The 23,454-nt window shown below is 44.8% G+C and overlaps 1 protein-coding gene across 1 annotated transcript; it reads left to right on the forward strand.

Moving 5' to 3' along the window:
- Positions 1-3,627: 3,627 nt before the first annotated feature.
- Positions 3,628-23,089, forward strand: LOC143767264 (uncharacterized). The gene is made up of 8 exons (XM_077255470.1): positions 3,628-3,684; positions 3,955-4,016; positions 13,146-13,296; positions 16,289-16,468; positions 16,551-16,674; positions 16,758-16,855; positions 17,228-17,318; positions 19,672-23,089. The coding sequence occupies exons 3-8, from the start codon at positions 13,219-13,221 to the stop codon at positions 20,889-20,891; spliced, it is 1,791 nt and encodes a 596-aa protein (XP_077111585.1). The 5' UTR covers positions 3,628-3,684; positions 3,955-4,016; positions 13,146-13,218; the 3' UTR covers positions 20,892-23,089.
- Positions 23,090-23,454: the final 365 nt, after the last annotated feature.

Here is a 23,454-nt window from a genome sequence, read left to right on the forward strand (position 1 = left end):
GTGTCGGTGCTGAGTGTGGGCGGCTGTGCGTGGCGGTGCTGAGTGCGGGCGGCTGTGCGGGGTGGTGCTGAGAGTGCGGGCGGCTGTGTGTGGCGGTGGTGAATGCGGGCGGCTGTGCGTGGTGTGGCGGTGGTGACTGCGGGCGGCTGTGTGTGGAGGTGGTGAGTGCGGGCGGCTGTGCGTGGCGGTGGTGAGTGCGGGCGGCTGTGCGTGGGGATGCTGAGTGCGGGCGGCTGTGCGTGGCGGTGCTGAGTGCGGGCGGCTGTGCGTGGCGGTGCTGAGTGCGGGCGGCTGTGCGTGGCGGTGCTGAATGCGGGCAGCTGTGCGTGGCGGTGCTGAGTGCGGGCGGCTGTGCGTGGCGGTGCTGAGTGCGGGCGGCTGTGCGTGGCGGTGCTGAGTGCGGGCGGCTGTGCATGGCGGTGGGGAGTGCGGGCGGCTGTGCATGACGGTGGGGAGTGCGGGCGGCTGTGCGTGGCTGTGGGGAGTGCGGGCGGCTGTGTGTGCTGGTGCTGAGTGCGGGCTGCTGTGCGTGGCGGTGCTGAGTGCGGGCGGCTGTGCAAGGTGGTGGTGAGTGCGGGCGGCTGTGCATGGCGGTGGTAAGTGCGGGCGGCTGTGCGGGGTGGTGCTGAGAGTGCGGGCGGCTATGCGTGGTGGTGGTGAGTGCGGGCGGCTGTGCGGGGTGGTGCTGAGAGTGCGGGCGGCTGTGCGTGGCGGTGGTGAGTGCGGGCGGCTGTGCGTGGCGTGGCGGTGGTGACTGCGGGCGGCTGTGTGTGGCGGTGGTGAGTGCGGGCGGCTGTGCGTGGTGGTGGTGAGTGCGGGCGGTGCTGAGAGTGCGGGCGGCTGTGCGTGGCGGTGGTGAGTGCGAGCGGCTGTGCGTGGCGGTAATGAGTGCGGGCGGCTGTGCGGGGTGGTGCTGAGAGTGTGGGCGGCTGTGCGTGGCGGTGGTGAGTGCTGGCGGCTGTGCGGGGCGGTGGTGAGTGTGGGCGGCTGTGCGTGGCGTGGCGGTGGTGACTGCGGGCGGCTGTGTGTGGTGGTGGTGAGTGCGGGCGGCTGTGCGTGGCGGTGGTGATTGCGGGCGGTGCTGAGAGTGCGGGCGGCTGTGCGTGGCGGTGCTGAGTGCGGGCGGCTGTGCGTGGCAGTGCTGAGTGCGGGCAACTGTGCGTGGCGGTGCTGAGTGCGGGCGGCTGTGCATGGCGGTGCTGAGTGCGGGCAGCTGTGCGTGGCGGAGCTGAGTGCGGGCGGCTGTGCGTGGCGGTGGTGAGTGTGGGCGGCTGTGCGTGGCGGTGGTGAGTGCGGGCGGCTGTGCGTGGCGGTGGTGAGTGCGGGCGGCTGTGCGTGGCGGTGGTGAGTGCGGGCAGCTGTGCGGGGTGGTGCTGAGAGTGCGGGCGGTTGTGCTGGGCGCTGAGTGCTGGGCGCCTGAGCAGGCGGAGAGACCGGCGCGCTGTGGGGGTCAAGTGCCGGAGTCGCCGCTTGCTCAGGCCCCCGGCACTTGCTATATTTACCTGTCCTCCGTTCCACTGCTGCGCGCCTCTCTGTCTTCCGGGGTCCTCTGTCTGTGACTGTTCAGTCAGAGGGCGGCGCGCATTAAGTGCGTCATCGCGCCCTCTGAACTGAATATCGCAGGCAGAGGAGGTGAGGACGGAGTAGCGCTCATCGGTGGAACGGAGGACAGGTAAATATTGCATACTCACCCTCCCGGCACTTCCCTGCTTTTCCGTTGGAGATCGCGGTGTGCGTTCAGTGCTTACGCATACCGCGATCTCCTGGGAGCGTCGCTCTGTGGGGTCCAGACTGCGCCGGCGCTTGCGCAGTCTATAAAGGCTTCGGACAGAGTGACGCTCTCAGCGTTATATTATAGATAAGGGGCCCATATAATGTTCCATACAGTATATATATATATATAGGCTCAAACATTTCTCCATACAATATAATGGCCCTATATATTGCTCCATACAGTATAATGTCCCAATATATTGCTCCATACAGTATAAAATCCCCATATATTGCTCCATACAGTATAATCACCCATATATTGCTCCATACAGTATAACGTCCCCATATATTGCTCCATAGAGTATAATGTCCCCATATATTACTCCATACAGTATAATGAGCCCCATATATTTCTCCATAAAGTATAAAGGCCCCATATATTGCTCCATACAGTATAATGGGCCCCATATATTGTTCCATACACAAAAATGGTGCCCATATATTACACTATACAGTATAAGGGCCTCATATATTGCTCCATATAGTATAATCGGCCCATATATAATGTCCCAATATATTACTCCATACAGTATAGTGGGCCCCATATATTGCACCATAAATTATAGAGGCCCCATCTATTGCTCCATACAGTATAATGGCACCATATTGCGCCTTTCACCACAGGTCCGGTCTCTTCAGCATCTTCTGATCCTCTGCTGTGCTCAGCACAGAGGGCGCGCTGTAGTGACATCATTGCGCCCTCTGTCCTGAGATGTCAGAGTCAGAAGATGCTAAAGACACTGGAGCTGCAGGAATTCGGGGAATGAGGAGAGGTATTTGAAGGGGGACCTGGCTGCATCACAGTACAGCAGACATGGAGCAGTTCGCTGTGCACGGCCATGTCTGGTCTGTTATACTCACATGATGCAGCAGGCGGCTGGCCCTGTACAGCGGTGGAGGAGCGGGCAGGGGGACATCTGCCTCACTTTCCCTGCATGTGTTCCGGGGTGTATTGCAGTGCCTGCTTACAATTTTTGGAAGCCCTTACAAAAGTGCATATGCTTTACCAGTCTAGGAGTCCCACTGCTTCCAAATGGGAAAAATGTTTTCTGAGGCCATCCTCTATGTGTATTTCAGGGTGTATTGCAATCCCCATTGTTAGGCCTTGCACTTACTGACTTACTGCATAGGCTTCACCAGTCTACGAGTCCCACTCCTTACAAATGGGAAACATTTTCAGAAATCTCATCCACACGATTCCTTATTCTTTTTTTCTCTTTACTGAAATGGAAAACTGCTGCATTTTTGAAAGAAGGAGCAATTTTTTGGCCCTTTGAAAGCAATGAGAGTGCAAAAACATTTTTTTTTATTTGCCTTATATACAAATCAGTATACTGGAAATAATGTTTCCTAGCCTTTTTTCCTGTAAAATCTATTTTATCTTTGGTTTGGTATGTTTTATTATTCATCCGTAATACTCTGAACAATTGCATTGTTCCCAGCAGCAACCTGGGAGTCAGAGATGCGTCAAGGTGTTCCACCTCAGTGATTTTCCTGCTCTCCCAGACATCCTGAGAGGGCCCGCCTGAAAAATGCTTGAGTTTCCCACTGACTTCCATTGTGCTCGTTACGCGAGACGGGTACTCATTACGGAATTACGAGTAACGAGCATCCAAGCATTTTAGTGCTCGCTCATCACTGCTGGTGATGTGTTCAAAATGTACTTCACCTTCTGCATGTCAGAAGAACAATGGTGCCTGTGTCCGATAACATCGAATTTCCACAGAAGAAGCGAAATTAATCCAAGCGTTGAAATCTTGTCCAAGTGAACAGACTATTTTTTGGGAGGAGCCATTGTAGAAATCTGATGTGTGTCATGTGACCCCCTGACTCCTCCCCTCCTGTGACCTTATCACAGGTCCTGTGCCCACAGAACAGCCATATATGTGGTGTGCGGCTCTGGAGGTGGAGGTAGGTGCTGGAGATTCCCCATTACTTGGCGCAGGGGACATTAACCCCTCAGTTGCGCACCATTTGATTAGCATGACCAAATTTTATTATCCATAAAAAAAGTCACTTTCTCTCTGAGCATTGTAACAGAGAGTTAGGAATTGTAGTTTTAAAAAATTACTTGAAGTGATGTTGTTCGGCATATTTGATACCTTAATCCTGTATTTGTCAGGTGTCAACGTATGTGTTTCCCTTCCCTCTGTGTTTTTACTGCCCTCTCTACATTTTCAGGCCTGTTGATCCTAAAGGCGACCTGATGAATTTCAAGACTTTACCTCCTCTCTCCAGCCTTGGTGAGTCTACATTGGCATACCTACTCCTTTTGTATCCACCGTGATTAGATGCATCCCACTCAACGTCAAAGGCCTTATCTCAAATGTTAAGCGATGTTTGACCTTAACTGAAATCTGATCCCTAAAAGCAGACATTGTGCTCCTTCAGGAAACTCACTTTAATAAATTAGGTTACTTTAATTTTGCTCTCCATCATTTCCCCACAATTTTCTCTGCCACACAAGGTAGGAAAAAAGTTGGTGTAGCCATTCTTTTTTTGAAGAACGTGCCCTATACAAGTTATCTCCTCTTATTTGGATCCTGATGGAAGATTCATAATATTGGAAGGCACTCTTAGAGGGAATCCTCTTATACTGTGCAACATATATGCTCCTACTACTGCCCAAATCAAATTTCTCAACCAAGGTATTCTTGAGATTTCACGTCTCCCACCTGCAGCCATAATCTTAGAAGGGAATTTTAATATGATGGTCTCCAAAACTATGGACAGATCTGCCTTGTCTGCTAACCCACCATCTCCATCCCAAATTCATATTTCTAGGGAATGTTATAAGCTCATTAGGAAATACTGTCTATATGACTTATGGAGAATTAATTATCCAGGAGACAGGTTGCTCTCCTTTTTTTCACCACCTCATAGTACCCATACGTGTATAGATGACTTTTTCGGGAACACCCCTATGCTTTGTATACTAACAGGTGTGGGAATGGGACCCATAACATGGTCGACGGTGCCCCAATAGAAATTTCACTAAAGATCTCTTCATTATATACCCGATCCTACTACTGGAGACTTAATGAGACATTATTAAAAAAGCCTCATCTCAGAGAGGAGCTTCGCTTTAATTTAAAAGAATTCTTTGAACTTAATGTAGGTTCAGTTTAATCAGAAACAACATTATGGGAAGCTCACAAAGCAGTCTTGACAGGATAATGTATAGCCATGAGCTCTAGACGTAAGAGAGACTTGAAAATTGAAACAAGCTTTGACTTCGGAATTAAGGCCTCTTGAAGCAAATATGATCTCTAGTACTTCCAGAATAACACTTAAACGACTTCTAGACATTAGGGCTCAATTAAAAAAAACTTAACTTTGAAATGTGTAGACAAACTTCTCTATACACAACAAAGATATTATGGAAAAGCCAATAAACCCCACATGCTACTAGCTAAACAACTTAGGGATCATACAGAACAGGCTACCCCTCATGCCTTATGTGAGGGGCAATTATTTATTCAGGGGCTGAGCATAGGAGATATTTTTTATTTATGGAGTAGTGTAATGAAATGTTTATTTTTAATGGCACCATGTTGGTATGTGCTGCTGAAGAGGTAGAAAAAGGAAGTCTGCAGAGACTAGCTCTGGTCCTGAAATCTTATCATGGCATCTCTGCTATATGGAGACAAAAGGGATAGGAGCGAGAAGATTTAATCTATAAAGGATCTGGATGTAAATGTTTATTTGTGATACTGCCTGTGTCTCATCAGCACTGTATTTTCTATAAGGTCCACAGTCTGATGATGGTTGGTAACAACAACTCCCAGTATATCCTTACCATTTTTATGGACATACTGGGAATTGAAGGTTTATGCCATACAAATGTATAAGGTGCTGACTTGACATTACAATTAGAGATGAGCCACCTCCCTAGTGTTCGGGTTCGGTTCGTCGAACAGGGACGTGTTCGATGAACTGTTCGTCGAACGTTCGATGAACACCGTCGAACCCCATTGAAACCAATGGCAGGCAAACACAAACACATACAAACACAAGGAAAACACATAGAAAACACCTTAAAAGGTGTCCAAAATCTGACAAACTGCTCAGAAGACACAACAAACACATGGAAAAGTCACAACTACATATAGTCATATGAAAAGAAAAGAGGTGGGGGAGTAAAAGGAGGAGGAGACACAGATATAGGCATGTCATGCCCTTCTAAAATCAAGAAAGGCTGGAGTAAAAATCTAAACTCACTCTACCAACACCCAGACGTCTTGACAAAAAAAATAAAAAAAGAAATATCTTTAGGTAGAATGGCAGCGAGTCCATCCAGAACACTTTCCTTAGAAGACGTAGTGGCACCCTCGTTGGAGTTGTGCCAAAAAATGAACCCAATACATTCAGACTAATCCACCATTTGTCATATCCAAGGGACAGGTCAGTAAACGACAACATCGACGCGGAACTAAGTACAGTAGTATGTACTGTACCTCCTTTGACGAGGCAATCAGGCGGGTCAAGAAGTTGGTAAGGGGCACCCTAATGGCCAAAACAGACATTGAGGGGGCGTTCCGGTTACTACCTGTGCCTCCAAATAGTGTCCTCCCATTGGGCGGCTTCTGTGAAGGAGCATACTACATAGATCGCTGTTTGCCCATGGGGTGCTCCATATCCTGCTCACTATTTGAGGCGTTTAGTTGCTTCCTCAAATGTGTCATCATGAAAGTTTGTAAGGCGGCACATATTATCCATTACCTCGACTTCTTATGCCTGGGCCCAAAAAATTCGCCACAGTGTGAACGTGGTAGTCCACCTGTGCCTGTGAGAAGAAGAGAGCTGGAGGGAGAGTGGACACCCCAGAGCCGAGGGGTTAGATTGAGAAAGAAAGAAGGCGGTGTAGCTTGCTTCATGGGTGAGGTACTCTGCTGAGTAGCAGAAATTGCTACTAGGCCCAAAAGGATTTCCTGGGCCAGATGCCATTACAAAATAGTAGTTAGATAAACAGGCGGTGTAGCTTGCTTCATGGGTGGGGTACGCTGCTGAGTAGCACCAAATTCTACTAGGCCCAAAAGGATTTCCTGGGCCAGGTGCCGTTAAAAATAGCACTTAGGTAAACAGGCGGTGTAGCTTGCTTCATGGGTGGGGTACACTGCTGAGTAGCACTAAATTCTACTAGGCCCAAAAGGATTTCCTGGACTAGATGCTGTTACAAAATAGTAGTTAGGTAAACAGGCGGTGTAGCTTGCTTCATGGGTGAAGTGCGCTGCTGAGTAGCACCAAATTCTACTAGGCCCAAAAGGATTTCCTGGGCCGGATGCCGTTAAAAATAGTACTTAGGTAAACAGGCGGTGTAGCTTGCTTCATGGGTGGGGTACTGTGCTGAGTAGCACAAAATGCTATTAGGTACAAAACGATTTCCTGGGCTAGATGCAGTTAAAAATTAGTAGTTAGGTAAACAGGCGGTGTAGCTTGCTTCACGGGTGGTGTACGCTGCTGAGTAGCACTAAATTCTACTAGGCCCAAAAGGATTTCCTGGGCTAGATGCCGTTACAAAATAATAGTTAGGTAAACAGGCGGTGTAGCTTGCTTCATGAGTTGGGTACGCTGCTGAGTAGCACTAAATTCTACTAGGCCCAAAAGGATTTCCTGGGCCAGATGCTGTTAAAAATAGTACTTAGGTAAACAGGCGGTGGGTGGCTGGGCTACTCTGCTGACTAGCAGACACTGAAGCTTTGGAGCCGACCTTTGAATCCCAGGCCATAGTATGAGTAAACAACTCTGCAGACGACCCCACCCACCTGGAATTGACGATGGCAATGTCATGTAAAACTCGGCAAGGGGACTAAATAAAACAGTCTCCATTTTGTTCAAAAAATTCGGCCACAGACACCACTTAAGTGGCATCAATTTCGCCAGAGTTTTTTAAAACGGTCGGTGAGGTGATTTTCAAAAATCATCAAGCTTTTAGTCTCCCCAAGATGACACAGGGGTAGAAAAGTCCTTGCGGATCCAGGATTTGTTCATCTTGATGAACTTTAGTCTGTCTACATTGTCTCTGGACAGCCGCGTGCGCTTATCTGTCAGCACACCACCAGCAGCGCTGAACACACGTTCAGAGAGAACGCTGGCTGCGGGGCACGACAAGATCTCCAAGGTGTGAGTGGCGAGCTCAGGCCATTTTTCAAGATTGGAAGCCCAAAATGAGCAAGGGTCCAGTTCCACAGTCATGGCATCGATGTTAACTTGGAGATACTCTTGTACCATCCTCTCTAGGCGTTGGCTGTGCGTCATACTTCTTGTCTCCTGTGGCCTTGCAAAGGATGGTCTAAAAAAATCTTGAAACGATTGGAAAAAATTGCTGTTACCACCAGATACGATGTTACTGTTACGGTTAGAGTGATGACTCGATAGTCCCACAGTTGGCAAGTTAGAACTCAGCGATTGACTACGTGCACCACTGGTGTTTTGTGGAAAAGCAGATGTTAGATTCTGTAACAGTCTCTGCTGATACTCCTGCATGCGTAAATCCCTTTCTATGGCAATTTTTTCGCCAAATTTGCTTTTGTACCGGGGATCCAAGAGTGTGGCAACCCAGTAGTCGGCATTACTTTGGATTCTGACAATCCGAGGGTCATGTTGCAGGTAGTGCAGCAAGAAGGCACTCATGTGTCTTGCGCATCCAGGAGGACCAAGTCCTTGTTGTCTTGGTGGTGGCGAGGTGAGAATCATGCTTCATTCGTCTGCCCTCTCCCCCCAACCTCGCACAACAGAAATTTCATGAAGGTCTCCCTCATCTGATGAGTCTTCCATGCCCAGCGCCAGTTCGTCCTCCACTTCTTCCTCGCCTCCTGCACCTTCCTCAACAGTTTGGCTGCTACCATGCGCCCTCGGTAATTCCTCTCCCCAGCCTCCAATGCCAGCCACCTTGGTGCTGCCAACCTTCTTGACCTTGGAGATATGATCCCTTCCGCATACGACTCCTCCTGTTCCTCCTCCTCCTCTTGTTCCACCACCTGACTCCGAACACTGTGTAAGGTGTGCTCCAGCATGTAAATCACCGGAATGGTCATGCTGATAATGGCATTGTCAGCACTAAACATCTTCGTTGCTATTTCAAAACTGCAGAAGGGTGCATAGGTCCCTGATCTGAGACCACTCCTGCAGCGCCCCACCTCTTGAGCTCATTGGCCCAGGCTATACGTCATAACGTATTGCACCAGGGCTCGTCGGACAGTGCAGACACTGCTACTAGGCCCAAAACTATTAACTGGATTAAATGCAGTAAAAATCGAGATACACAGGCGGTATAGTTTGTTTCACAGGCTGGCTACTCTGCTGACGTGCAGACACTGCTCCTAGGCCCTAAACTATTAACTGGATTAGATGCAGTGAAAATAGCGATACACAGGCGGTGTAGTTAGTTTCACAGGCGGGCTACTATGCTGACGTGCAGACACTGCTACTAAGCCCAAAACCCCAAAACGATTTACTGGATTAGATGCAGTAAAAATTGAGATACACAGGCGGTGTAGCTAGCTTCACAGGCGGGCTACTCTGCTGACGTGCAGACACTGCTCCTAGGCCCCAAACCCCAAAACGATTTACTGGGTTAGATGCAGTAAAAAATGAGATACACAGGCGGTGTAGCTAGCTTCACAAGTGGGCTACTCAGATGACTATCAGACAATGCTACTAGCCCAAAAGGATTGGCTGAGCTAGATTACACCAAATGCTGTGACTAACACTTGCACAGCACTGGCTCAGACCTGCCTGGCAAACAGTGCTATGAACTGCTGCAACCTACCCTGAAAAGGGCTGATATTACAACTAGACCCGACTCCTCCCGACTCCCTAAACCTATCTCTCTGACAATTTGCTCCAAAAAAACACTCTTAGTCTGTATAGCGCCCACAGCAGCAGCGGTGCCGTCTAACACTAAGCTGCAGCAGTGAGCAGCTCAGATCTATCCCCGCCGCCCACTATACACTGAAACAGTCCATTAACAATGATAAACAGTTTTAATGTGCAAATCAAGCTAGGCTTTTGGTGAACGAACAGTTATCGAACAGAAACTCGAACAGCCGAATTTTAAGCAAATTGTTCGGGTTCGTGGAACGAATCAAACACCGCCCAAAACAGCTCGAATTTGAAATTGGCGAACAGTTCGACTCGAACACCGCTCATCTCTAATTACAATTGATTGCTGTACTAAGATTGTGTACTGGTGGTGTTTCATTCGCTGCATTCATGTACTGATGTAGTCTGGTGCTGCAATTATGTACTGAAGGTGGTTCTGGCACTGCAGTCATGTGCTGATGGTGGTTCAGATGCTGCATTCATGTGCCGACAGTGGTTCTGATCTTGTACACATATAGCAATTAGTGATGAGCGAATATACTCGTTACTCAAGATTTCCCGAGCACGCTTGGGTGTCCTCCGAGTATTTTTTAGTGCTCGGAGATTTAGTTTTTATTGCCGCAGCTGAATGATTTACATCTGTTAGCCAGCATAAGTACATGTGGGGGTTGCCTGGTTGCTAGGGAATCCCCACATGTACTTATGCTGGCTAAGAGATGTAAATCATTCACCTGTGGCAATAAAAACTAAATCTCCGAGCACTTAAAAACACTCGGAGAAATCTCGAGTAACGAATATATTCACTCATCACTAATAGCAATCCATAACGTATTGCATGGCTATGTTAACCTTAAGTGTCAAAACTTAAAGATTTGAGATTATGATTAGGATTTGTCAAGTTTCTTCTCCAAAACCTCAATTTAAGTTAGCATGTGTTGACACTGATTTTTTTTAAAACAGAAACTGAGCAGAATCTCTGAATCCTTTTTAAATACTCAATTTGGTTTTGATGATGTATTAATGTAATCATGGTGGTTCTGGTGATGTATTCATGTAAATACCCCTTTAAAAAATTGCGGCAGTTGGGATCAGTTCAGTATGGCAATACTGCTCTCTTGGACCCAAAAATATTGTGCACCCTTGATATAGTGGTTATTTGTCCCTGGTACCTTCAGTTTTGGTGATGCTGAATTCAGTGTAGGTGACCATTATACTGTAAGTGGGTCATTATTTATGCAGATCCAAAGCTGGGTTAATAGGATCACTACCTGTACACCTCGCTGGGAACAGGTACCTGAAGCAGGTTATCTGATGAAGACCAGACATGGATTATGAATACATAGTAAATAAGACATAGATGTCAGTGTTGGATATCTACTGTATTTGGGCCGCAAGACGTTTCCCTGTTTGCCTCCACTGGTATATAGGTGTCAAACGCAGGGGCATCAATGCTTTGGCTTTATGCAGCCACTAAGTCTGTACTGCATAGCTGAGACAAGGTAAAACAATATTTAATTCATTTTTTTCTATTATAAATCTAGTTTTTCAGAATCCATGGTTAAATCCGTGATCAGGGAGCATATTCAAATCTGTGCATAAAATTGCCAAAGGTTTGGTAGTTGGTATCCCACATCACATCTGAGTCATGTGAGTCATGAGTAAGTGGTGTTCATGACTAACTGGTGGCAGCGATAGTGGTGGTCTTGGCAGTGACTGAGACGTCAATGAAGTTTACGGAAGATTTATTTAGATTTTTTTTTTCACTCGTATAGCACCGTTAATTCCACAGTGCTTTACAAATATTATCGCACTGTCCCCATTGGGGCTCACAATCTAGATTCCCTATCAGTTTTTGGAGTGTGGGAGGAAACTGGAGTACCCGAAGAAAATTCAAACTCCTTCAAGCATGAATCTTTAAGCAACTTATTCAGCTGCTGATTCCGAGAAAAATACTGCTTGTTAACCCCTTCAAGACCTACGACGTATCGGTAGATTATAGGTTGTGTATTCCCCTTTGATGCAGGCTCCGGCACTGAGCTCGCATCTTTTCAGGCAGATGACAGCTGATTTGATCAGCTGTCATAAGCCCCTAGCAGCCGCGGGTGGAATAGTGATACACCCACGGCTGCTTGCATGATAAATGCCGCTGTTAACTTGTGAGCGCCCTGGAAGTGCATCATAAGACCCACCCATCGACTAAGGCTACTTTCACACTAGCGTTGGTACGGGGCCGTCGCGCTGCGTCAGCCCGACGTACCTACGCATACTGTGCAAGCGCCGCACAACGGGGGGGCAGCGGATGCTGTTTTTCCACGCATCCGCTGCCCCATTGTGAGGTGCGGGGAGGTGGGGGCGGAGTTCCGGCCGCGCATGCGCTGTCAGAAATGGCGGACCGTCGGCACCAAAAAACGTTACATGTAACGTTTTTTGCTGCCGGCGGTCCACCACAACATGACACAACCGTCGCACGACGGTTGCAACGTGTGTCAATACGTCGCAATGCATCGCTAATGTTAGTCTATGGGGAAAAAACGCATCCTGAAGACGACTTTGCAGGATGCGTTTTTCGCCAAAACGACGCATTGCGACGTATGCAAAAAAACGCTAGTGTGAAAGTAGCCTAATCTGTCACATGAGTGCAGACAACCAGGGGTCTGTAGAAGACCCCTGCGCTTGTCAGTTTTGATCTGCTATGAACGCCAGCCTGTGATTTTTGCTTAAGCCCTGCTATGTGTAGCACAAGCGATGAGAATATCACAGCTTCAAGACTCATAAGGAAACTATTGAAACAAGTAAAAAGTGTAAAAAAAAAAGTTGTAAAAAATATAAAAGTTTTGGTATCGCTGCTTTCAGAAAAGATCTACCATAAGATAAAAAGAATTAATCCAAATGGTGTGATGAGAAGAAAAAAAATCAAACCACCAGAATTTTTCAGTCCCTTTTTTAAAAAAACAACAAAAAAAACCCCTTGGATTATTTTTCCATCATTTAAATAAAAAAATAACCTATACATGTTTGGTATCTGGTATCTGCGAACTCGTAATGACCTGGAGAATCATAATGGCAGGTCAGATTTAGCATTTAGTGAACATGATTAAAAAAAAAAAAGCAATTGTGGAATTGCGCTTTTTTTTTTTTTTTTGCAATTTCACAGCACTTGGAATTTTGTTTCCCATTCTCCAGTTCAGTATATGGTAAAATCAATGGTGTCATACGACTATATTGATGAAAAAAAAAAAATTTGACCTGGGAACAAGGGGAGCAAAAAAAAAATAAAAATGCAAAAACGGAAGGCTGCACAAAATAAAACAATAGTAATACTCACGTGGAAGAATCCTCTCATCTCCCATTTGAACAATACCTGGGTCCTTTGTCAGCCTTTGTAAATTGTGATCTAATATATAATTCCTGCATCCAATGAATGGCCTAGATAGTGCCAGTCCTTATGAGAAAAGAGTCCTTCAAGTTTCTCCTTATTATCTCCAGTAATTGTAATATTTAAATGGAATCTTTATGATTTTACATCGGCTTATGTTCACCTCATTCAGGACCCAACAATATCGGATCATCTCAGTGGAGATCTCCTATTTGAGGAAATTTTCTTGATTGACCCGTTTAAAAATGGATTTCGACAAGAACAAGATGGCGGAGAGGATATTACACCTCACCCTAGAGATCCTCTTCCGGCTTACTGGAGAGGTGAGAGATTCTGATGATGTCACATTACATCATTCTTATCTATGGTAATAACAGATGGACAGAACTGGAGAGGTGAGTTTAAGGCAGCCAAGGCGGTAGTCATGGCAATGAGCTGTAATGTTTCCACACCCTGGCGCCTCCCAAGTGAACCATAATGTCCCTTCTGCGGTGTGTGCAACGTATGCAGCAGAACACTCACTTTTATTGTCAGAGTCCCTTCGCTTCTGTCACCCAGTCTTCAGCTCCATGGGGCCTCACAAAAATCTCTGGAGACAGTGTCCATTCTTAACAAGTTAACTTTACTTGACAGTAGGGTTTTCAATACAAATACGACACAATGTATACCAGGTACGGACTGGGGCTGAAATTCAGCCCTGGCATTTTAAATCACACAGGCCCATGTTGTCCCTGTCCCCATGAACCAGATGGGATGTATTACTAATATTACCCTGGATGTAGATTTTTTACAAGACAAATATGTCTAATGATACCCGTGGCCTACTGGGGTAAGTGGCAGAGTCAGTGACTTTGTGCTCCATCACAGCTCTTAACAGTATGGGTGTCTTGAGAACACCGATTCTGTTAACAACATAACAGACAAAGCAGCCCATGACTAGACAGGCCCTTCTGGCATTTGCCAGAATTGCCAGATGGCCAGTCCGGCCCTGGTGTATACAGAGTGTCATTTCCTAAGCCTTCCCTGCCTTCCCGGCAACCTCTGTTCTTCCTGGCAATCACTGCCTCTCTTCTGGCAATCCTTGCCTCTTTCCAGCAATCACTGCTCTTTCCTGGACAATCCCTATCCTGTTCCAGCAATCACTGCTCTTTCCTGGGCAATCCCTGTCCTGTTCCAGCAATCACTGCTCTTTCCTGGACAATCCCTGTTCTGTTCCAGTAATTACTGCTCTTTCCGGACAATCTCTGTCCTGTCTGTGCCTTTAGGTCCACCAGCTTCTTGCCATTCACCTGGTCCGTCTTTGAATTAAAGGGTAACAGGCTCAGCGTCTCAGCTTTACATAATCCCTGCAGTAAGCTTCGGATCCTCCTTGGAACGGTTCTGTTTATGCTGGTGACCGCCTGCACCACACTCAGCCTGTGGCCCCTTCTTTCTGAAGCAACCTTATCCCCACAGCTGTCAGACTGTCCCTGTTCACTGCTACATCTCAACTTGCCCTGGGAATGGCTGCCTAGGCTCTGCTCACTTACCAGGAAGTGTCTTCTCTATATCGCCACTGCTATGCACTACACTATTCTGTAACTTCTCCCAGTCTGGAAAACCCCTATGCTGCCTTTACCTAAGCTAAGGCCGGGGTTCACATTAGCGTTTCATTCCGCAGCATGGTGCTGTACCTCCGCATGTGTCCTGCATACCTATCTTTAACATTGTGTACGCAGGGACATGCGTTGTATGCGGATGTGTTCGCGTTCGTCGTTTTTAAGTGCCCTCCGAACACAACATGTTGCATTTTCTTGCATTCGGCGGGCACGTCAAAACGACGCATGCGGACGCATCCGCATACAATGCAGGTCCCTGTGTACACAATGTTAAAGATAGGTATGCAGGATGCATGCAGAAGTAGGCGGAGCTTAAAGAAAGAAGTCCGCAGCACCACGCTGCGGACTGAAACGCTAATGTGAACCTATCCTAATACTCTTATTCCCTATCTCTAGTATGCACCACTAATCTAGTCCCACTATTGTCCCTAAGCTTGTAAACAGTCCATATCAAATACCGTATTTTTCGGACTATAAGGGTATGTGTCCACGTTCAGGATTGCATCAGGATTTGGTCAGGGTTTTTCATCAGTATTTGTAAGCCAAAACCAGGAGTGGGTGATAAATGCAGAAGTGGTGCATATGTTTCTGTTATACTTTTCCTCTAATTGTTCCACTCCTGGTTTTGGCTTACAAAAACTGATGAAAAATCCTGACCAAATCCTGATGCAATCCTGAACGTGGACACATACCCTTAGACACACTTTTTTCCCCAGACATTTTTTTGGGAAATCGGATCAGAGTGCGTCTTATAGTTGGAATATACTTACAAATACCCTGGCGGCGGTCCCGGTCCGATGCTGCCACCTCACTTCCCCGGCTGGTGCGGCTCTCTGTTGCGGCGGTGGCCTGTTGGGCGGCGGCGGTGCTTTGTGGGATGGGGGTGGCGGTGACGGTGGTCTGTGGGGCGGCGGGACTACGCCGGCATTTCCGGAATGCCCGGAGGCCCGCGCAGATCCATTCCTGCGATGCGGTGGCCTCCGGGACAATGGTCGCTGGGGCAGTGCATGCTCAGATTCAGACCTCGGCAACGAGATCTCGTCTCCCGAAATCTCGGGACGAGATCTCGTTGCCAAGATCTGAATCTGAGCATGCGCCCCCCCCCCTGGCGGCCATTTTCCCGAAGGCCACCGCATCGCAGGAATGGATCTGCGTGGGCCTCCAGACATTCCCGAAATGCCGGTGGAGCCCCGCCGCCCCATCCCACAGAGAACCGCCACCGCAGCCCCACAGGCCACCGCAGTCCCACAGAGCACCCCAGCCCCGCAGCGCACCTGTCGCAAAATGCTGGCGGAGCCCCGCCACACCACAGAGCAACACCACAGAGCAGCATCATCGCACCAGCCTGGGATGAGATTTCCCAGAGGTCACTGCACCATCCTGGACCACCGAACAACCCCTGTGACCACTCTTCCACCTGTGCCGAAACCCCTCCCCGGTAAGCTGAATTTGGACTGTTAGACGAACCCCCATTTGACACTTTTTTTTCCCTATTTTCCTTCTGAAAATTTGGGGTGCGTCTTACGGTCCGGTGCGTCTTATAGTCTGAAAAATACAGCAACATTACAAGAACATATTAGCATAGGTAAACAGCAAGGTGCCACACGTAATCCATATGAACAGGGTCCAAAGAGGAGGCATGCGACAGCCTTGGTTACCTTCTTACATGAGGATAATGTCTGTAGTGAGATTTATTAATGTGTCTCTCCATAAACAGGATTATACAGTTGTGAAGAAGACCTCTAGTGAGCATTGTCATGACCCTGTGTCTGAGGGATTGGAAAGACCCCAGTGCCCATTCATGGGGCCTCCAGCTCACCCACTGATTAATTATGACATTAATGACCAGAGGATCCTAGAACTCACCTTCCAGATGATTGAGCTGCTGACTGGAGAGGTGACACTGCTGGGAATGCTGGGACATTATACAGTAACACTATGAAGGGATCGAGGGATGACAGTATCATTGTATGTGTCAGGTTCCTATAAGGTGTCAGGATGTCGCCATCTATTTCTCCATGGAGGAGTGGGAGTACTTAGAAGGACACAAAGATCTGTACAAGGACGTCATGATGGAGGTTCCCCAGCCCCTCACATCACCAGGTAATAGACAGGACTAAATACACACGGCCTATAATTATCTGTATGTAAAGAATGAATTCAGCCTCTGTATTTGTTTCCTTCAGTTCTATCCAGTGAGAGGACAACACCAGAGAAATGTCCCCGTCCTCTTCTTCCAAAGGTCTGTAAGAAAGAAAAGGCCAACATTTCTCTGGATCATCAGGTAGATGGAGAGAAGGTGTCATGATATTTCCTCAGTGATTTGTAGAAGGCTATGAAGGTCTTGTGCTGAGTTGTGTTTTATCCACTGAACTGCCGATTAATTCAAGATTTTTGATCCTTTTATGATTGGATGTTCTTTATATGAAAAGGAGATGTTTTATATTTGCTGGAGATGCTAGGATGAAGCTGATCATAGATATTACATGTTGCCTGGATCTTTACAGTTTTCTGGTTATGGAGATTGCTGGTTAGCATTAGGAGCTGATTGTTTGGATTTATATAGGAGACCTGCAGCTATTAGTTATTTCCTGTTCTTCAAAATAATTTCATTAAACATCTTTGTCTGTCTGATTTTTTTTTTTTTAATTTTTAGGGTAAAGATGTGAAAAGTATTAATCCTACAGAGATACATATGAGGAATGATGAGCGGTGTACAGTGGAGATTACTACAGGTAACCACACTGGTGAGTAGTGACCACTAAACGCCAAGTTACAGATTCTACTCACTCAGTGGCTAGTGGAATCATATGCTGATTTTTTTTTTAGGGCATTTTCATAGAGAGTTTTTAATGTAGATTTTATATGTAAAGATTTAGCAGTTATACAAAGAATAAACTATTTTACACAGAAGTCTCTCCTCCGCAGCCATAGCAGGCTTCTAGGCTATTACAAAGTGTATACTTCTGTATTCACAGTACTGTTTAAAACTGGACTCTGAGGTAAGTAGATGTCTCCAAGGGTATGTGTCCACGTTCAGGATTGCTTCAGGATTTGGTCAGGATTTTATGCAGGTAAAATCCTGACCAAATATGCACCTGAGGTCACTGGCAGGTCACCTGCGTTGTCCTTGAGTTTTTTCTGCAATGTAAGGACATGCTGCGTTCTTAAAAGACGCGCCGCATGTGAGTTTTCTCGGGTGTGCCGCATGCGTCTTTTACTGCATAGTGGAGACGGGATTTCATGAAATCCCATCCATTATGCTGTAACATCTGGACGCTGCGTTTTTTATGCATGCTGCTCAATGCTGCGTCAAGAACGCAGCGTTTCCTGAACGTGGACACATACCCTAAGGGTATGTGCACACGTCAGGATTTTGTCAGGATTTTGTCAGGATTTTGTCAGGCTTTTCCCTCAGGTTTTGTAGCCAAAACCAGGAGTGGGTGATAAATGCAGAAGTGGTGCATATGTTTCTATTATACTTTTCCTCTAATTGTTCCACTCCTGGTTTTGGCTACAAATCCTGATGAAAAATCCTGACAAAATCCTGACAAAATCCTGACAAAATCCTGACGTGTGCACATAGCCTCATAGTGATGAGCGAGTTTTCTCGTTGCTCGGGTTTTCCTGAGCACGCTTGGGTGGTCTCTGAATATTTGTGAGTGCTCTGAGATTTGGTTTTCATCGCCGCAGCTGCATGATTTGCGGCTGCTAGACAGCTTGAATATATGTGGGGATTCTCTAGCAACCAAGCAAACCCCCACATGTATTCAGGCTGGCTAGCAGCCATAAATCATGCAGCTGCGTCAACAATAACTAAATCTCCAAGCAGTCACAAATACTCGGAGACCACCCGAGATTGCTCGGGAAAACCCGAGCAATGAGTATACTCGCTCATCACTAATCTCTAAACATACTTTTGAAACTTGTCTGTAGTGGGGAATATCAACTTGGAACTCCTGATATGGAAAGCTGAAATAATACAATTTCATCAGCCAAACACCTCAATAGCATTCTTCTTTGCAAGCATAATATACTGGTCCATACAGATATATCGTTACATGTCAGTTTCTTATAAGTGCTGAAAAGTTATTGTCAATTTTGTTTCCCACAGTTACTTTTGACAATAAAGGTGCAAAACAATTACAGTAAGCATGGACATATTTTGTGACCCTGTAATTGTAACAATCTGTTCAATATAGTGAATATATTATTTTTCGACATCAGTAATTTGTGTGAATAAAACTGGTGCAACTGTCTTTATCCATGTAGGGTTTTAGAATGATAAAAAAAAATGCATTGTACAGAGCTTTATTTTTCATTCTAAATAAGGACATAATAGAACCTAGAAAGACCTCATAGTGATAGTGAGGCCACTCTTTGTTCCATGTGCATCAATTGTGCAGCAGATCAGATTTGGTCATGAATTCTGTTTCTAAAATGGAACAGACAAATAAAACTCTGGAGCACAAGTGTTAACCCAGCCTACGACTACCATCAAAAGGAAAGTAGATGTGATTTTGATCAGATTTACAGAAAAAATTCACTCATTATTACCAATTGGTCTCTAAAAAAACCTATATACTACCCAGATGCCATCCATGTGTCATCTAAGTGCTGTCCATTTTTCATTCAACAGTTGATGCGACAAGCTTTGAAAAATCTTCATATACTTTTTTTTTTTAAATAAAAAGAAAAACAGATGATACCCAGATTGTAAAAACTGACACATGGACACAAAATAGATGTGAGTTGCTGAAAAGGGTAATTGTTCTCACATATAACCAAAAAGTATGTGTGATTGAGGCCTAAGGCCTCCTTCATGAGACTCCACTTAAAATGTAACTGGAAAAGATTGGTTAGGGGCATATTGAAATATGAACCAATAGAGAAGACAACTTCATTACTGAAGAACTGACAGAAAACAACCTAGCAACCTGAGATGATCGATTAGTCCTTGCTTTATTGGCTACTGTTTTGGTCACTTGGTAATTGAATTGTATTGCAAGTTGTAAGGAAATGTTATAAAATATATAAAGATTAGTATAATTTTAAGGTGGTTTTTATGAAAAATAATAAAATCAGTCTCCTTTTTGACAGATGACTATACTGGGAGTTCAGAGAGAAATCTGATATTTTCAGATTTTATAGCAGATGATCGTGCTATCACACTCGATACATGTGAAGAACATACCATTATCCTAGATACACATCCAGTTCTTCACAGCAAAGATCCATCATCTGATCCTATTAAGGAGATCGTTTCTGCTTCATCAAACATCACTATACAAAAGAAAAGTCACAGAAGAACTGTTAAACAGCAAATGGCACACATAAGGAAGAAGCCATTTTCATGTTCAGAATGTCAGAAATGTTTTACAGCAAAATGGCATCTTGTTACACATCAGAGAATTCACACCGGAGAGAAGCCGTTTCCTTGTTCAGAATGTGGGAAATGTTATAGTGAGAAAGCTAAACTTGTTACACACTTGAGAATTCACACAGGGGAAAAGCCTTTTTCATGTTCGGAATGTGGGAAATGTTTTAATTGGAAATCAAATCTTATTATACATCAAAGAATTCATACAGGGGAGAAGCCATTTTCTTGTTCAGAATGTGGGAAATGTTATAGGGAGAAAGCCAAACTTATTAATCATCAGCGAATTCACACAGGGGAGAAGCCATTTTCTTGTTCAGAATGTGGGAAATTTTATAGTGAGAAATCCACACTTATTAAACATCAGAGAATTCACAGAGCGGAAAAGCCATTTTCATGTTTGGAAAGTGGGAAATGTTTTAATTTGAAAACAAATCTTGTTACTCATCAGAGAATTCACACGGGTGAGAAGCCGTTTTCTTGTTCAGAATGTGGGAAATGTTTTAATCCGAAATTTCACATAAATGACAAAACATTTTCTTGTTCAGAATGTGAGAAACATAAAAAATACAACCTTGTTAACCATCACAGAACTCACTCAGGGGAGAAGCCATTTTCATGTTCAGAATGTGGGAAATTTTTTAATTTGAAAAAAAGCCTTGCTGCACATCAGAGAATACACACAGGGGAGAAGCCATTTTCATGTTCAGAATGTGGAAAATGTTTTACTCAGAAATCAAATCTTGTTCCTCACGTGAGAAGTCACACGGGGGTAAAACCATTTTCATGTTCGGAATGTGGGAAATGTTATACTAGTAAAGCAAATCTTGTTAAACATCAGAGAATTCACACAGAAGAGAAGCAATTTTCATGTTCAGAATGTGGTAAATATTTTAATAGTAAATCAAATCTTGAAACACATCAGATATTTCACAAAAGGTAAAAGACATATTCAGATTCAGATTGTAGGAAACTTTTTAAACAGCTCTGTTTTAGTTGTACTCACATTGGGGAGAAACAATTTCCATGATCAGAGTGTTGTAAATACAGTTAGGTCCAGAAATATTTTGAATTTAAATGAAACAACTGAGATGCAATTGAAGTGTAGACTTTCAAGTTTATTTACAGAGGTTGAAGAAAAAATCCTGTCAAATGTGGAGGAAGTGCAACCATTTTGTTATGTTAGAGTAGCAACTCACTCGGGAAAAATAGGTAACAAACTAAAAACTGTGACTTGCCCTGCCGATTCCTGTACAGGCTAGAGATCCATACTCACAGTCTGTAATGGTTCCTGCATGAGGTATAGCCCTAACCCCACACTAGAAGATAGCAGCTCGGACCTATGCTGCCTGAAAGGCTGTTGAGTGTTTCACGTTCCTTCTAAAGAACCGGCGGTCAGAGCAGATTGTATATTACCTATAAAAGGGAAAGTGCGCTGAAAAAAGGAAGGATTCCACAGTGAGTAAAGAAAACCACGAATGCAAAATAAAGTCTAAAGTTTGTACTGTTAGTTTATATGCCGCCTACTTCCTAAAAAGAAACTGAAGGAAGGTGCAGTGTAAACAGTAGCTGAAATTTCACTGACTGGCTTTAACCAACAACAGAATGGCTGAACATCAACATGAAACTATCACCCGCAAGGGGAAAGAAATTAAAGCCGCACCTGAAAGGTGATGGGGCAGACAAACAAAAACACCTGTGTTATGCTAAACAGATTGCACCCAAAATAACTGAACCTAAACACCTTAAGAAAGGTTGTATCTGCTCTGGCTCTGTGGAAAGAGAATCCAACCACAAAACACAGGCTCAAAGGTTCGAACCCAGGCGCATGACATATTTTTCTACAAAGTCTCCTCATTTAATAAATAACATGTAAATTTTTAATACTTTGTAGAAAATCATTTGCAGCAGTAACTGCCTGAGGTCTGGAATGCAAGGACTTCACCAAACGCTGGGTTTACTCCTTTGTGTGCTTTGCCAGGCCTTTACTTCAGCTGATTTCAGTTGTTGCTTGTTTGTGGATTTTTCTGCCTTAAGTTTTATTTTAAGCATGTGGGTTGAGATCTGGTGATTGACTTGGTCATTGGAGAATATTCCACTTCTTTGCCTTAAAAAAAATTCTGGATTGTCCTAGCAGTATGTTTTTGGCCCTGTGAAGCGCCGTCCATTCAACCTTGCTGCATTTGATGGAATCTGAGCAGAAAATATAGCCTTATACATTTCAGAATTCATCCAACTGCTTTTTTCTTCAGTCATATCATCAATAAACACTAGTGACCCAGTGCCATTGGAAGCCATGCATTGCGATGCCATCACCCTGCCCTACCATGTTTTACAGAGGATGTGGTGTGCTTTAGATCATGAACCCTTCCAAGCCTTCACCATACTTTCTTCTTTCGATCATTATAATACAGGTTGACCTTAGCTTCATGTATCCAAAGAATGCTTTTCCAGAACTGAGCTGGATTATTTAGATTTTTTTTTTGCAAAGTCTAATCTGGCCTTTCTACTTTTAAGGCTGACTAATGGTTTGCACCTTGTGGCATCCCCTTTGTATTTGCTTTCGTGAAGTCTTCTCTTTATGGTAGACTTAGATAGTGAAACACCTAGTTGCTGGAGAGCATTCTTCACTTGGATGGATGTTGTGAAGGTTTTTCTTCACCATGGAAAGGATTCTGCAGTCATCTACTACTGTTGACTTTAGTGGACATCCAGGCCTTTTTGTCACCGATGCATGCTTTATTTTTTTGCAGACTGTACCAAACTGTTGATTTACACACTCTTAACATTTCTGCTATCTCTCCTTTGACTGCCTAGAAAAATGGAGAATACAGAGTCCCTTTTACTAAATACAAAAATTTTTTTAGTGAAAAAGTACTTTAAAAACTTAGATATCGAGGAAATGTACAAAGAGTCAATAAAAAGAGCCCTGTTGCAGGGCAAGAATTACTGTCTATCCATAAAAGAGCAAGGGAAATTTAAGTTTGAGGCTTACTCAATAGTAATAGTGGAAAATAGTGCCATTAGTGATGCTCCTTAGTGTACCAATCACTACAATACTCCTTTCATGGTGTCCATAGATTAGGATACCCCTCCTCATAGTAGGAAATGCCTAAAGATGCCCCTTCTAGTATGATGTCCCCATAACACTGGTCAACAGCATTTTTGGTGCCAAAGATATTTCATCGAATTTAGGGTATTTTTGGGGTGCTGATTCTGAATATGTCATCAGTTTTGCCAGATTGGCTCAAGTTTTTGAGATTTTTGGTATCTTATTTATAGCACTTGTTGGTAAATGCGACGCATCATCTCATTAATTTCTTTGGATTAGTACTTGAACTGAGCAGTTCTCAATATAGTTTTGTGTTAATTAGTGTTCTAAAAGTTTGTTCATAGCTTGATTTTTGCACTAACTTTATGTTGTTGTCTGTTTTCCAGTGAAAAGCATGAACTCATCAAGAAGAAGTTGTCTTAACGATCCAGACTCATTCTGTTACATTTGTGGT

Source organism: Ranitomeya variabilis, chromosome 4, assembly GCF_051348905.1.
Source record: "Ranitomeya variabilis isolate aRanVar5 chromosome 4, aRanVar5.hap1, whole genome shotgun sequence".
Lineage (NCBI taxonomy): Eukaryota > Metazoa > Chordata > Amphibia > Anura > Dendrobatidae > Ranitomeya > Ranitomeya variabilis.

Bases quoted from the DNA above. Each gene is read 5' to 3' on its own strand.
- LOC143767264 (XM_077255470.1), top strand. From the start codon at position 13,219: ATGGATTTCGACAAGAACAAGATGGCGGAGAGGATATTACACCTCACC. The intron at 13,297-16,288 runs GTGAGAGATTCT...CTCCATAAACAG, and splicing joins TCTTCCGGCTTACTGGAGAG to GATTATACAGTTGTGAAGAA. The intron at 16,675-16,757 runs GTAATAGACAGG...TGTTTCCTTCAG, and splicing joins CCAGCCCCTCACATCACCAG to TTCTATCCAGTGAGAGGACA.